Source organism: Triturus cristatus, chromosome 11 (assembly GCF_964204655.1).
Source record: "Triturus cristatus chromosome 11, aTriCri1.1, whole genome shotgun sequence".
Classification (NCBI taxonomy): domain Eukaryota; kingdom Metazoa; phylum Chordata; class Amphibia; order Caudata; family Salamandridae; genus Triturus; species Triturus cristatus.
This window is the reverse complement of record NC_140594.1, coordinates 1,041,668,980-1,041,684,563: the sequence shown is the minus strand read 5'-3', so window position 1 is coordinate 1,041,684,563 and position 15,584 is coordinate 1,041,668,980. Positions and strand designations below refer to the sequence as shown.

Below are 15,584 nucleotides of genomic sequence, written 5' to 3'. Positions count from 1 at the left end.
CCAACTAAGGGATCTGAAAAAGGTTAATCTCAGAATGATCGAAAGACGCTGCTAGTCGGGGCTGCAAACAGCCACGTCTTCATCTGCTGTTGAAAAATTGCTTCCGATTCAGTGGATCTTAGGTGACTAGGCAATTGATTCCATGCCTTAGTAGCCAGAAGGAGCAAAGGATCTGCCTCCTCATGTTTGGAGTCTAAGAGAGAGGGGCGTCAAAAGGCTAGCATGTGAAGACCTCGAAGTCATTTTGGTAGAGTAATGGGTGCATATGGCCATTATATATGGTGGACCAGTTGCTCTATAAGCTCTGAAAGTGAGTAGCAGGATTGTAAAATGACCCTTTTGTGTATTTGCAGCCAATGTGAAGCTTTTAGAGCTGCAGGCGCCGATGACCGGCGAGGAGGTTTCAGTACAAGTCTGGCCGCAGCATGTTCCACTACTTGAAGCATGTTGCACCACTTGAAGTTTCTGAAAAGTTTATTTGAGGTGCCTGCATACAAACTATTGCAGTAGTCCAACCTGGACATTATGAATGCAAAGGCCACTGTCTTTCTTGCAGCCAATGGGAGGTAATCAAAAAATAATTTCCATGATTTTATTGGTTTGAAACACGTCCCCACTACAGCAAGAGCTTGTGGACGGAAGGATGGAGTGATGGTTTCCTTCTGTGGCAGAGAGCAAAGATTTCTTTGGAGGTGAAAATGGAAAATGATTCTTTTTTTGACCACCCCAAGAAATGCCCCCTGGGGAGGATCTGCATAAAACTCAACATAGCAGGAGTAAGCTAAACATGGTAAGAGTCTTCAAAGTGAAATGCAGATCTGTAAAACTATGCCAAAGTTATGAGCAAATGCATTTTATCCTCCTTTACCCATCCCCAAATGTTAACTTTGTCGGGTCTGCACTGCGTTTAACGTGCTAACAACCTTACAAATTTCATGCAGCATATTCAAATTTAGATCAAAAAAATCTATTGAAATTGTTACCCTTTTAACTTTCGCACCCCCTCCCCTTTGATGGATCTTTAAAAGCGTACCATACTCACTGAAGACTAAAAATGCTAAATGTCTGCCAAAGTGCATGTGGATTTATCACATGATGCCACCGTTTTTAGCAAATTAACACTTTTTTGACCCCCCCCCCCCCGCCAAAACAAATGCTCAATTGACAAATCCACACAAATTTCAAAATAGCAAGAGTAACCTAAATCTTGTAGATGTGGATTTACTCCAAACCAGGCAAACGCATGTCTTTAAAGTTCTTTTTAATTTTAGTGTAATCCTATAGAATTTAACTTGGGAAATGTTACTTTTAAGTTCCCCTGTTTTTTGGACGCAGGCTTGATAGATCTACAGACTTTGATAAATCTACCTGCCCACTGGCTACGATGAGCCAGATTTGATCACGTTGAGGTATGTATATGACCACTCCTCCGTCTGGCGAGTGAACTTAAACTGGAAAGGAGCTCGTGTTCTGGTCATTCAGTAAACGCATGAGCAATAAAGACTCCTTTAAATCTTGTTTTTATCTTGAAACATTTGCTTTCTCTTCTAAGACAGCGGTCAAATGTCAGTTTGTCTTTTTCTAATTGCTGCTCATCTTAACTTGGAAAATGTGTTTACTTTTCTTTCTCCTATTACACTTAGAGGTTTTTGTCAGGGCATCTCTATCTGACAATCATTGTGAAACAAATGTGTGATGCAAACAAAGAAATAGGAGCAAAACCAATCAGAACACTTTACTTGGTGATGTGCTAGTGACAAATACTTGCTGAAACTCGATTTCTAAACATTGTTTGTACACTATATAGATTTATCAGTAGGTAGCATGTCCGTGGGAAAGTGATAGCTTTTCAACATAGTTTGAGAAACTTTCCTACCCCACCCTTATGTCAATGTTGTTAAAAAACCTAAGATGCAAGTTGGCGGTCAAGTTCATCCTATATTTAGCAAGATTTGTATTATATATTGGGCAAAAGTTTAGTCTATTAAATCAAACAATAGTATTTTTGGACAGCCGACAAGAAGAAAATTGTGGCTCAGTGAGTTAAAATATTTTCCCAGGTTCACATGATTTGAAACCAGTTTATGGGTCAAGAGCATTATAATTAGGTTGATTAAATTATTTAAGTCACTAGACCTGCAAGTCTAGTAATATTTTTATGATTTTTCTAGTCCAGATCTGCACAAACGTGTACCATGAGTAACCCAGCACAGATGTACTTTTTTATTGGAAAGTTTTGTCATGAGTGGTGTCAATGTTATTAAAAAGAAAAGTGCATTTTCATTGGAAACTCTGACCGAACTACAACTGAATGGCTGTTGCCAACTGTGTAAAAAATATATAGTGTTAATATGGTTTTCTTATGTTTTATTTAAATATTTTGAAGCCAATCCACTTCATGCCGTAGAATGCAAAAGAAAGGCTTTAATGAAGGTAATTGGTTATTCATAAGGGAACATTTAGTGGCACAAAGACAATTCTTTTGGGAGGTTTGACTTTACATCTGAGTGCACATCAGCACATTTTAAGATTGACATCAGTATGCAAATAGCTTCCTGTCCTTTGCACAGATCCACTCTGTTAAATACAATGAAACACATTAATAAACTTTCCCAGGTTTTTAACTGTATTTGATATTGCAAAAGTAACTCCTTCTATTCTTTCACTTTAATCTGTTGGCAATCAGAAGTCAGGAGCTTATTGTCTGAGCTGTAATACACCCGAACCGGGGACAAACAGTTACTACATTTAAATGAATTGCTATGGACTAACTTTGTTATTAAAGGTAGAAGCACACCATTATTGTAGAAAAAGGAATGAAAGAGTGCATTTAGAAGACTTAACAAGTCTGGTTAGGTAAAAAATTGGTTAATTTTGAGTACATGAAATTGAAGTACAAGTTATCTATTAAAGAGCAGTCACCATGCAAACAAGAGTCATATTTTTCCCACTTTACAGTGTCTGCCTGATACCAGAGAGTTTTCCCAATGTTTTCAGTCTCTATAAATCGACTACAGGCAGTCTTCATTCGTCTTCCGCCTGAGAGTTTCTGTTAGAGGAACATTGTAAATATCATAGGATAGACAAGTCAACTGAGGAATACATATCCTAATAATCTAGATAGAAGGTTCATTATGGGATAGAAACCTTCTGAAATGGAAGCTTCACCTCAACCTAAACGTTATCCTACTGGAAATAATATTCAGGCTTTCTTGGACTCCGGTTTGTATGGACGCCCTGGCGCTGTGAGAGTCTGACTTAATTTTGACATGCCCATAGACTGAAAAAACATGGGACATGGAGGTGTAGGAGAGTGACCTGGTTTGGGATAGAGGTATTTGGTAGAATTGATTTGGTGTTAAGGATTAGTGTAGATAGATCTCTACTACTAGCTATCTTAATAATATGAAGGAATCCTATGATCTCAAAGTAGTGCAAAATATATTACTTGCAAATCTGTTATTGATCGCAAATAAGTTAGTTGCGAGTATTTGGTAGTCCTGTTCCAGTCCTTTAATTAAGGATTAGGGTTTAAAACTGCTTAGTTGCATACTGCCCGTAATGCCGACTGACATGTAGGGCAGCAACGGAGGACCTCCATGTCGGTAAATTTTGTCAAAGTTTCTGTACGATTTCCCAGCTGTGTTTCAGCATCTTCATTTCTCTTACCACACTTTGCTTGCAGGGGTTCTTTGGCCTGCATGTCTTCCGTTTGCCTTCTGGGGTCCATTGGAGAGCTGTATCAATCTCTATGTTTTTCTCAATACAATTGTGTCCATGTTCTCTATTGCTTGCATCTGGTGAGGTCGTGGTTGAAGATGGCTCGCAGCTAGAAAATGCACACAATTCTTCCCAGGTTACTAGTGTGGCAAGCTGACAGTTTGGTAATTTTGCATGTTATTATCTGCCATCATTTTGATTGATACAAGAGTGCGAACAAAACACAACTCTTGTAAAGCCTCAGCTTGGTGTTGGTCCTGTACTGAGTTGACCTCCCCAAATTGCTCAGCACCAGGAAGGCATTCCTGGACTTGCTCAGCCTGCTATCGATTTCACTACTTGCCCCTCCATCATGTCTGATATTACTGCCCAGGTAGGTGAACTATTCATAGCTAGGTCCACTCCATTCATCTTGATTAGTGAAGGATTTGGTATGTTGAATGGCATGACTTCTGACTTCATCATGCACATTTGCTGTGCATAGATTCTGAAGTAGGACATCTCTTCCTGCATAGGCTGGTGGTGTGTGTAAGCGAGCAAGGTTAGGTCATCCGCATAGTTAAGTTCCATCTGATGCCTGTGACTTGGTCTCCTGTTGTGCATCACATCACCCAGTCAATGACGAGATTGAAGAGCAAAGCTGTAATCATACAGCCCTGTCTCACACTGGTCTAGACTTCGAAGCTATACTCACGGTTTCCCACCTTGCAGGTAACATTAGCATAGAAACTCTGGATGGGAAATATATGCTGCAGTATGTCATAGGCTCTCACTATATGTCAGAGGCTGTCACTGTTGGATACTGTCAAAGGCTTTCTCAAAATCAATGCGCTATGATGTTGTGTAGAGTAAGGATCTGATCAACAAACACTCTGCCCTTTGCAGAACCGAGCCTGTTCTTTTCCTAACTGCTTGCACATGGCACTAGGAATGTGCTTTGTAATGAGTATTGCCTGGATTTTACTCTAGATTGACAGAAAGGTGATTCCACAGCAGTTGTTAGTTAGTTTTTGCTCCGTTCTTTGGAATCTTGACTATGATGCATTGGTTCCAGTTGTCTGGTAATTTCCTTCTCTCCCAAATCAGTGTAAAACAGTGGCTGGATGATCGTGGCTGAAGTTTCAGGGTCTGCCGAAACCATTTCTGCATTCAGGTTGTCTTGGCCCAGAGCTTTTTTTTTGGAGAGAGATTAGATGGCAGTTGATATCACTTACAAAATACAATACAGTGGTGTAATTTACATTGCATCTTTAAGATAAATACACTAGTATGTGGTGAAGCATTTTCAGAATTGTCCGCTTGAATATGTATGTGGGGTTTTCCTTTTTTAATTCTCTGCAAATGTTTCAAAATGTGCTATCACTTGTACTTTTAACTTACATTTAATTTATAAGTAGACCAGAATGATTTATTTTAAACCGATCTTAGGGTTTTATTTTTAACCTGCCTTTTATTCAAACTTTGCACACATATCACAATGCAGATAGGCCCACAGAAGTACAGAGCGGTGGAATTAGAATCACATGGTATCTTGCTTTACAGGTCGTCTGTGCTGATTAGTACAATAGCCTCACTTATTTGACCTCATGCTCGACACCTGCATGACGTGGCAAGGCGTACATCACTTAGGCCAACAAACCAATCTTAAGGTTAAAGCTTAACATGAAGTGTGTTTCTCTAGCTGTTTATTGCATCTCCATATGTATTACTGTATTTACTATTGTGTAAAATGTAAACACTAAATAAAGTCCCAAGTCTCCCAAAAAAGTGATGAATAGCGTGAGGCAACTGATGTTGAAAGGTGATGCTGAGCATGTGAAAATCTGTCATTAACTATTGTGAACCCTTTAAATCGTAACATGCCATAACTTACAAATTAATTTTTACCCTCATATTTTTTAAACAGTCACTTTTTATTCTACTTGATTATCAATAAGCAGTACATTTAAACTCGTTATTTTACAAATTTGTTGCTGCCTGATTAGTGGAACATGCTTTAAATTGACCAGCATCTATTCTAGTAACATGGCATTTAGGTGTGTCTCACCTTTGTCTTGAATATAGAATGTTAGCGCTCTAGTTGGTTATTAGAACTCTGAGGCAAAGCTCACAGTGGAACACTATGAAATCAACTGACATACTGCTGCTGCGGTTTGAAGAAAGGCTTCACTCAACATTGTTCTGAGATGGATGCGACAGGTATTCCTGAGTTTACAGCAAATGTTCCTCATTTTAGATTTGTGGCCTGCTGAAGATTATTTCCTCGAAAAATGATGATAAGAAACTGTTTTCTGTCAAAGATGGTCCATCAAATCCCAGCAGGGATCAGCTTTACAGATGATTAAATCACCTTAAAATTCACCACAGATCTGGAAATAAGCCCCAAAAAGATGGTTTTACCTGCCTGGAACCATTTATCACCTGTTTTGTATGCTCCAAACGTAATGGTGAAGCCTAGTCACCAAAAACAACTGATCTGCTTGATGTATCCCTCCACCTACCTAGTAATATGAAAAAACAACATCTTATAAATAAGTTGGCGAAGTGCACCAAAATGTCATGAGTTTGAGCTAGAGTAGAATATTATCTGAAAGTGAGGGCACTCCCATGTAGTTTGCCCCCAGCCCTCTGACGCCACTGTGGTGATTAACTTCCCCGGGCTGCCCCCCCCCCCCCCCCCCCCTTGGAAAATATTGCTCCAATGTATCATAAAAGAGAAAGATGGAGGCACAAATTAACCGTTTGACTGACTCCCATTGGGCATGGCACTGCCTGGCGTGGCTCTGTGCTCGATTGGTTGGGTCATGGCAGGTCGCAGTTTCAGGAGGCATTGCATTTCAGAGCAGTAGACAAAAATCATCATTGCCCAAACTGTAATTATTGAGCAATTTATTTTTGCTCCTATGAAAAACATATTGATTGAAACAAGTTATCATAAGAAAACAGCACAGGAGTCCTTATCGAAAGACAAAAATAACCTAGTTTTGATGCCTTGTTGGGAATTGCACCCCTGTTCAGGAGTCATTTAAAAGGTTTTTATTCAAGTTGTAAAATCTTTATTTGGATAAAAGAATACATAAAAGATGCATGCAAAAAAACAAGGTTTAAAAAGTAAAAAAAAAAAAACCTTGTTAAAAAGAAATGAGAAATACAGTCCAGAATTATATGAAAAATTGACGTACTGCTTATGCAGGAATCTCATAAGAATCTAACATTAGTCATGCTCTTACAATACATTTTCCAGATGACTATATCTTTTCCTTAGTCTTGTTGCCACAGATATAAAAGAAGAAACTGCAAAACACTCTGTGACTGTATCAAGTTTACATACATAGTTAAAAGCATCTTTATAAAACAACAATTTCTGTTCCTTAAACAGCGGTTTAAAAAATGCTTCCTTGCACCCTGAGAAAATTCACAAATCAGGACAAAGTGCTGCATGGTTTGAACGGATAGGCCATCGCAAGGGCATTTGGGTAGATTTTCTTTCCAGGTACACATGATTGGGAATGTGATAAAAAAAATGTAATGTGCCTAGACTTAATCTTGTACGGTGGATTCTGTCCTCTGTTTGTTACAAGTAATAAGTCATTTTGAATGGCAGGTTGTATAGGACCGTCAGCATATCTCTAGACTGTGGATCTATCTTATCGACTCCCTGGATCCCCTTCTAGTTGATCTGTGTTTCAAAAGGAGCATTTTCAGTTCATTTTCACTATAATATAACATACTAGGAGGATCAAGCTTTTTATTCAATCTGGACACAGAATGGCGATGCAGCATGTGAAGAAGAGCTTGTTGCAACGTTTTCATTTCAATCATTTGTACCCAGGGTCGGGTTTCTCTTTTGTTAAGTGCATAGAATAAATACAGCACTTAACAAATTTGACGCTTTTAATTTGAGTTACTATGTCTGAACAGCGTTACATATCCTTTCAGATATTTTAGTGGCCACAGTCAGACAAGCAGGCTCTGCGACTTTGCGAAAGCGGATTATGCTGTGGGTCCAATATTCAGCTTCTGTGTGAAACATAGATCTAGTCATCTTCATGGGTTGTCCACGTTTACTTTAGTCGCTCACTTTTTGAACCACATTTTATTTCTTCTACTTCGGTTTTTTCTAGACTCCACCGCCCTGCCCACCCACTTCCCAGGCAGTCGAGCACGGTCATATTGCTTGCTCAATAGCTATGAATGGGACTGAGCCCCCTGTTCTGTTAACCTGACCAGTAGATCTCCCCCAATACAAGAGGATCTCTTGCAGATGTTTTACTCATGTTTTTGTGACTGTAATATTGTTCATTGTTAAGTCAAAACTCATCGAAATGTAACAGATTGCATGTATTTTGAAATATTTTGTGTTAAAGTGACATTTCTCTATGCTAGGATTTCACCACCGATGATCCCAGACTTGAGTACAATGTTGATGCGGCGAATGGCATTGTAATGGAAGGCTATCTCTTTAAAAGGGCCAGTAATGCCTTTAAAACTTGGAACAGGTAATTATTTTCAGACTTGCTCTGATGTAAGACAGGAGACTCTGAGCATTTACATTAAGAATACAAGATTTAATACACGATTACATTGCAGTTCTATTATAATTCAATATAATTGTAAAATAGCCATTCTGGTTGAGTGTCTATTGCGCACTCATCAGTTACCAACAGTATAACTAGAATTTTCTGTGAATGTGATTGTAATATTTTCAAATGTCATCTGGGCCAGAAATTCTGTGAATTTCCTGGGGACGAAATCCTTGTTCATACTATCAAAATGGGTCACATGTTTACACCTTGCATGTACTCTTGCATACACCTCTCACTGCACACATCTATTCCCATCTCGTCTTTCTCTCTCTATCCTCATTCTTGCCCCTTTATCTCCCCATCCTTCTTTGTCTCACCCACTTTCCCTTCCTCTCCTTTATCCACCCCCCCCCCCACCCCCCCCCCCCCCCATTTAAAACACACCTGCCAACTCACAGGAATCGGATTTCATCTATCAATGCTCCTGTTCTGAATGACCAAGACTTATGCAGCGCCTAGCCTGTGTCCAGTGGCCTAATGCAAAATGAGGGGCGCCCATGCATAATGTGATAGGAGCCCCCCGAGTCTCCCATATGTAAAAGATATTCAATGACCTTGGACTAAATGGGGTCCCGATTGAATGGTTGAGGGCCCCCTTGGTGGGTTGGGGACCCCCTCTGCTCTGCAGGGACCGTCATTATGCCCCATAATATGTCATACCAGAAAGTGGAGATGGCTTTGAGCAGTTAGCCCTGGATTATAGATGCACACAGGGAATATACTTCAAAAGGCAAGAGCATCAACTAGTCACCTGTGATTTGTGCTGTGTTCTGTAGCAGCCAATGACAGGGAAGCTTGCAGATAGATGTATACTCACACTGTGTGAATGCGCACACTTAGGGTACAAAGTCCTTTCTGTGTAATAGGTGTGGCTACTTCGTTGAAAATACATTTCAGTAAACAATTTACACAGTGGGGTGTCAATGTGAAACAAAGACACTGCATATAAGTGGAATCCCACCAAGTTATAATCATGCACATTATAACCTCATAGTTATGTGCATAAGAACAAACAAGAAAATGTGAAAGTGTCAGAAGTCATCAGATACTAAGGAAAGGGCTAAAAGGAATGACCAATAACACAAACTCCCTGACACCTTCTTGCTGGCTGTTCACAAGTGGCAAGTCCCCCATCCAGTGACGCCCGCCAGTGGTGCCAGGGTGTGGCATCTCCTATATGCGACTTTCATATTTTATGATTTGACACAAATTCCTAGAGTTGGCAACTGTGATTGATTGATTGATAGATAGCCTGTTTCTTTTTTGAGCGATTAGTTAAAATGATTAAAATAGTGTGACAGATTCGTCAGTGGGTAGTATATAAAACATGTTTATGAATTGATTAATTAAAAAAACAGTTAAAAGAAACAATTAAAACTCGAAGAATTGAAGGAAGTAGTTAAAAAAAAAACCCTCTTCTCCAAGTGCTTAAAGTGCAGATATGACCTCTGGTAGCTAGTTCAGCTCTGAGGCCCAGGTAAAGTGCAACATTTTTAGCAGCATATCGATGTGCTACTGACGGGCCTCTTGGTGACATTGGGGTGTAATAATCCTTCATGTTCTCTTGTACTTGCAGAACCGTTTTTCAAGTTCTAAAGTGCGTGCTTGATTTCTGGAAAAAGACCAACTTAGCTTCCGGGAAAAGTCCTACTCTGAGACCTGGATAAAGTGCAAGGGTTATTGGCAAAATATTTATGCGGAAAGCCTGTAGCAGTACTACTGCTTGTCCGCCAGGATTGACCTCAACGGCTGCAGAGTTGTTGGAGCCTTTAAGGAATTTCAAATATTGAGCCACTAGCTGAGTTGATTTCCCTTTTAAGGAAGCCTGCACAGAGTCTTGGCCCCTGCAGACCAACCATACCTACAAGTATTTGTAGGAGCCCACAATTTCAAACTCACTCCCCTGGATAAAACAGGTTCTTCTTTTTGTAAGTCTGCGGGAGATGATGGTGTCTGATCAAGAAGTACCCTGTCGTCCGCATACTGGAGTAACTGTACTCTAAGGCGGACATCTTTGGTGGAAATGCCCTCTCCTTTACAAGATGCTATTTTAGATCAGCCTAATAAAGGTTGAATAATAATGGGGCCAGTCCTCAGGCCTTTGTCAGTTATGATTTTAGCAGTTGTGGACCACCTGGAGCTTATTTTAACTTTACCCAGGTGTTTGAGTGAAGCGATCTAATTGCCCTTAATAAATGAGGTGGTATGCCCTAGTCAATTAACTTTGTCCAGTGTCTGACTCTTGGAACTCAATCAAATGCAGTTTTGAAGTCAATGAGTCCTACGTATAATGCCTTGCTCTTAGACAGGATTGTTACTTTACTCCGGTGAGAAATACAGGTTAGATTGTCTTGAAGATGGCAACCCTTTAGAAATTCTTTCTGATTAGGAGGAATCAATTTTTTTCTGTTGACCATACTTGCAATTTCTTATTGAAGCGGGGATCTTTCTTCTACAGAGATACCAACAGGGAACCTCTCCATAAATCCGCTATGGAAGCCCCTTACAAATGTGCTTGGAATAAGGGGATCAATACTGTGACCATTTTTTTTGGGGCCCATTTGAATATTGCTGCTCGAATGTCACTTGGGCTTGGCGCTCCATTAGTGTACATTGCGTTGACAGCTTTTGTCTCTTGGTCTTGACTTATTAGTTCTGTACCCACATCGGTTCCAAGACAAGTCTCTGCAACCGTGGGACTGGCATATAAGCTTTCAATATAGCTCCTCCATTCTACAGGGGTGATATTTGTTGCAACCATCTGATATTTTAGAGCTGAGATGTTGAATTTCCTCAGATCTTTTGTCTTTATTATCTCATGCACTTGGGCCCACCTGTTCGATTCCTCCTCCTTTTTTCCAGCATGTGGGCTTTCCCATATCTTGTCCTTCTCGAAGAGACCCTAATCCGCATCTACACGTTACCATCCTTGTTGCGACTCTTGGCTTAGAGGGATTTATTGAACTCTTTCATTAGGGCAGCTGTTGCCTCCTTGAGGTTGCTTCTTTTGGTCATGATCTTGTCATGATCTTGCGCTGTCCAAGGTCACCACTGTTTGCCTGATTCAAACTGACTCCGCCATTCTCCTTAAAAACAAGGCAACGAAGACCCCAAAATTTGGGTTAATGTTTTCGTCATGCGAAATGGGTGTAGGAGGCAGGCGTGTCTGATTCAAACCTGCCATTAAGTATGCATACTCCTAGTTGCCTTAGGATATCACCTAGTGCTTTGCCCTGTTAATCGGGTCTTTGATATTGCTTCCGGATCGGTGATATAGCCCAGATATGCGCACATCAGATTGGCATAGGAGTCTCCCATGATGCCCACATTGCATCTGGATGGGAATTTTAGCCTTCTCCATATTGGGACGAGCGATGTTAATGCTGACTCCCTTTCGTTCTTGGCTGGATGGAGATAAATGCTTCCTATGACGAGGAAGGGTATACTGCTCTGGCTTGAATTATTGACCTGAGTTACCAAGAAGATAATAAAGTCACCCTTTTCCCAGGCTGAGTATTTTTGATTTTACCATTAGCTCGTTTTTCACGTAGATTGAGGCAGCTCCTGAGGCGTGCCCCCTCCGCCTGGGATTTAGTCGTTGGGGCTTGAGATGCAGTGAAGTCATGACAGGGGAATGAGTGGAAGGCCCATGTTTCTTGGCGTGCGATGATATCAGCATCCCTCAGTTGTGCTATTGCTTCTTTCTTTATTTCGAAGTCGAATAGGCCTCTTATGTTCCATGAGCTTATTTTCAGGTGGTCAGTTTTATGTGATTTATTTTGCCTCAGCCAGGTGCTTAGTTCTCTTGTTAACCATACCAAATCGGTGTTTTTTGTTTTCTGTGTAGAGCAGGGCCGCCCTTCTCCTGTACAACTCTGTATTTTATATGGATAGTCTAGTGGGTTAATGTGCCTCATGCAGAGTCTGCCAGCATATTACAGGACTGTATTTTATATGAATAGTTCAGTGGGTTAATGTGCCCCCTGCAGAGAGTCTACCAGCATATTACAGGACTGCATTTTATATGGATAGTTCAGTGGGTTAATGTGCCTCCTGCAGAGAGTCTGCCAGCATATTACAGGACTGTATTTTATATAGATAGTTCAGTGGGCTAATGTGCCTCCTGCAGAGTCTGCCAGCATATTACAGGACTGTATTTTATATGGATAGTTCAGTGGGTTAATGTGCCTCCTGCAGAGTCTGCCAGCATATTACACAACTGTATTTTATATTGATAGCTCAGTGGGTTAATGTGCCTCCTGCAGAGAGTCTGCCAGCATATTACAGGACTGTATTTTATATGGATAGCTCAGTGGGTTAATGTGCCTCCTGCAAAGAGTGCCAGCATATTACAGGACTGTATTTTATATGGCTAGCTCAGTGGGTTAATGTGCCTCCTACAGAGAGTCTGCCAGAATATCACAGGATTGTATTCTACATGAATAGCTCAGTGGGTTAACGTGACCGGGGGCGTGGCCTCGGAGCGAATTTGCCGCGTAGCTGAGAGTCTCCGTTCTACCGAGCCTGTTTGAGACAAATCCCATCCATTAATCAGCTGTAATCGTCGCTGAAACTTTCACCAACTGCTTCGGAACCTCCATAGAGCGACCCGGTAGTGGAACGGATGAAATCTGGCGACGGAAAGCGGAGATCGGCCTGAATCTGTACTGAGCAGAGCCAACAACGCCGCAGCTGAAGAGGAGGAGGTGTGCTGCGAGGTCCAAGGCAGGGGCGAACGTCTGAAGGCCGTGATTGCTGGGACTGACCCCCGGAAACCTAGCCCGCTAAACATCTGCAACGGGATCCAACGACGCGTCTGTGTACTGCCAACGCCCTGCAAAGAGGTACGGTGAGGGAGAGTGATATTGGTACAAGACGCCTGACCCTAAGATGGATAACACGAAGATCCTTACCAGCAGGGAGGACATGGAGCGGTTGAGCAGGGGTCCTTCCTTTTTGTCTGGGGTATGAGATATACGAGCTGATTCTCTACCCTTTTTACTTACATACAAGGGCTATGAAACAGTACCTAGTCTGGTGATTTCATCTGCCTGACTCTAAGATGGCGCCTGGGAAGCACCAGTTTATCCCATTTTGGGCCCAGACCTTCATTTAAGTGACACAGCAACGTATTGTGAAAGATGGTGAAAGAACAATGATCATACTAAGTCCATAACACTAACGCTAACCTATGGCCGAGGCTAGGGGTGGCTCTGCCTCTGTGGACACCGGCTTTCACTGCAGGAAAGGCTGTAGGAAACGCCCAAGCTTGCCTGACCCTAAAATGGCGCCTGGTGCAGTTCGAACCCAAGCTCAGCAAATCGATGAGGCCGTACCCCGAGGGGGAGTACTCAGTTTCAGGTCAGCAGGAGATCTGAGTAGCGGTGGGCGACGTCCATGCCGTTCAGAGGGTATGAATACGACAGCACCTACAGTGGACATCGACCAGACCTCGCTCATTTAGCCCACCTTCCAACCCCCTCCGGCTCACCACTCATGACATTGAAGCCGTGAATCTTGCCACCGACAGTGGAGACTTAACATTTTGGGCGATGTCCGGTGGAGCTACCTTGATAGCTATAGCAGAGATGGGCTGTGGACTTCCCCCTCGGCCGTCACCTCCCCAGCCAGACATTGGACAGACTTTCCCACCGTCTCTCGGCCGTATCTCCCGCCTCCCTACCCTTTCACACTACTCCCCTTACCCTTCCACACGCCACCAACCAACAGATATAACTCGTAATTGATGTATCATTTGTAACATTGTGTAACTTGTAACTAATGTAACTTCCTCATGTAAAGCGCTCTGATACCTCTGGGTCTAGCCAGCCCTATATATAACGCAAATAAAATAAATAAATAAATCTTGCCTTTGTTATTAGCTCATCTTCTAAAATTTCCAGAAATCTGCTCACATTTTTGGTGCACTTTGGTACTCGGTCCTGGGTATTCTTTAGTCTACTTTGCCCTTCCTGTGCTTGTCCTGGTTTCTTGCCTGGTTCTTGACTCCTTGGGTAAAAATATTACTGGATATTTGATCACTGCTGGACTTGTCACTTTTATACCCCATTGTTCAAACAGGGCCTTGCTGTGTCTCCCGGTGTTCACCAGCACATGACTAGTGAAGTCATTTGGGTGTGTTGGTTTGCCTCCCTGCTTTCCAGAGGTAGGAAGACTACGGTGCTGATATCATTAGAGCTGAGCGGTTCAAGTTCTGGTAGGTTGGCACAGAGCTTCGAGATTTTCCCTCTGTTTAAAGCATCCCAATTGCCTCTGGAGCCATAATAAGGGTAAAGGACAATTTTATTGTCTGTTTCTTCCTTTTTAGCCAGCCCCTTATTTTTTATCTTGCTAGCAGCTGAACTATAGCAGTTCTTCTTGGCTTGGACTCATTTATAATTTGCTCAGAATCCCCCAAGTCTGGGAGGGGGTAATTGCTGCCGACGCTACTCTAACATGGGTTCGATTCATTCTCCAGGCTGTTACCTTTTCGGATCCAGGTTCAGTGTTACATTTTTTTTGTATTTTAAAATCCGCGTTGGGCACACCTTTTGCTTGTGTGAAGCGCACACATAACGGATGATAGCTGGACTCTTTGCGGCTATTCGAAATCTGGGGAGCATAGCCGTTGTCAGAGTCCCAAATGTGAATTTACATATTATTATTGTACTTGTGTCAAACGTTTCTCTAGCATGTTCTGTTGCTGATGATTCCTCATCAAATACAGAGGAAAGGGCTAAAAGGAATGACCAATAACAACATCAACTCCCCGACATGTTCCTGCTGGCAGGTGGCAAGTCCCCCATCCAGTCACACTGGGCAGTAGCTGCAGGGTGCAATGTCTCAGGTTGAACAGATAACTGTGAAAGTTCGTACTTAGTAGGTGATAATGACACTTCTTAGTTCTTTGCGTAAAACATTGATCATTCATACAAACAGATCAGTCCTAATTTGGTATCTTTTCCCATTGCACACTTTTGTCTCACCTGGCTCCTATTTTTGTCTGACATGGTTCAGATATAAAGACCACATTTCCTTCCTGTCACCTTAGCACCATTCACATGAATTACTATATTTTTTTTTTAGGTCAACCTTTGGTTAGTGCATCTCTACCAAATGATCGTTCTGTTATTTCACCCACTTCCTTTCAGACATGCAGATTTCCTCCATCGTGTCTTCATTGAGATATTGTGAATTGTCTCTGCTGTGACAATGGAAAAGTAATAATTTGAGGGTCTTTCAGGCATGATTATGTGTTCTAAAGACACTGCTTTTAGC

The 15,584-nt window shown here is 41.7% G+C and overlaps 1 protein-coding gene across 4 annotated transcripts in view; it reads left to right on the top strand.

Annotated features, from left to right (window-relative positions):
• ACAP2 (ArfGAP with coiled-coil, ankyrin repeat and PH domains 2) overlaps window positions 1-15,584 on the top strand; it is a 402,036-nt gene that overhangs the window by 242,166 nt on the left and 144,286 nt on the right. For all 4 annotated transcript variants that reach the window (XM_085635275.1, XM_085635276.1, XM_085635277.1 and 1 more), the window contains one exon: window positions 8,107-8,219. In XM_085635275.1, the coding sequence (XP_085491401.1) occupies window positions 8,107-8,219 (113 nt within the window). The remainder of the gene's footprint in view (window positions 1-8,106; window positions 8,220-15,584) is intronic.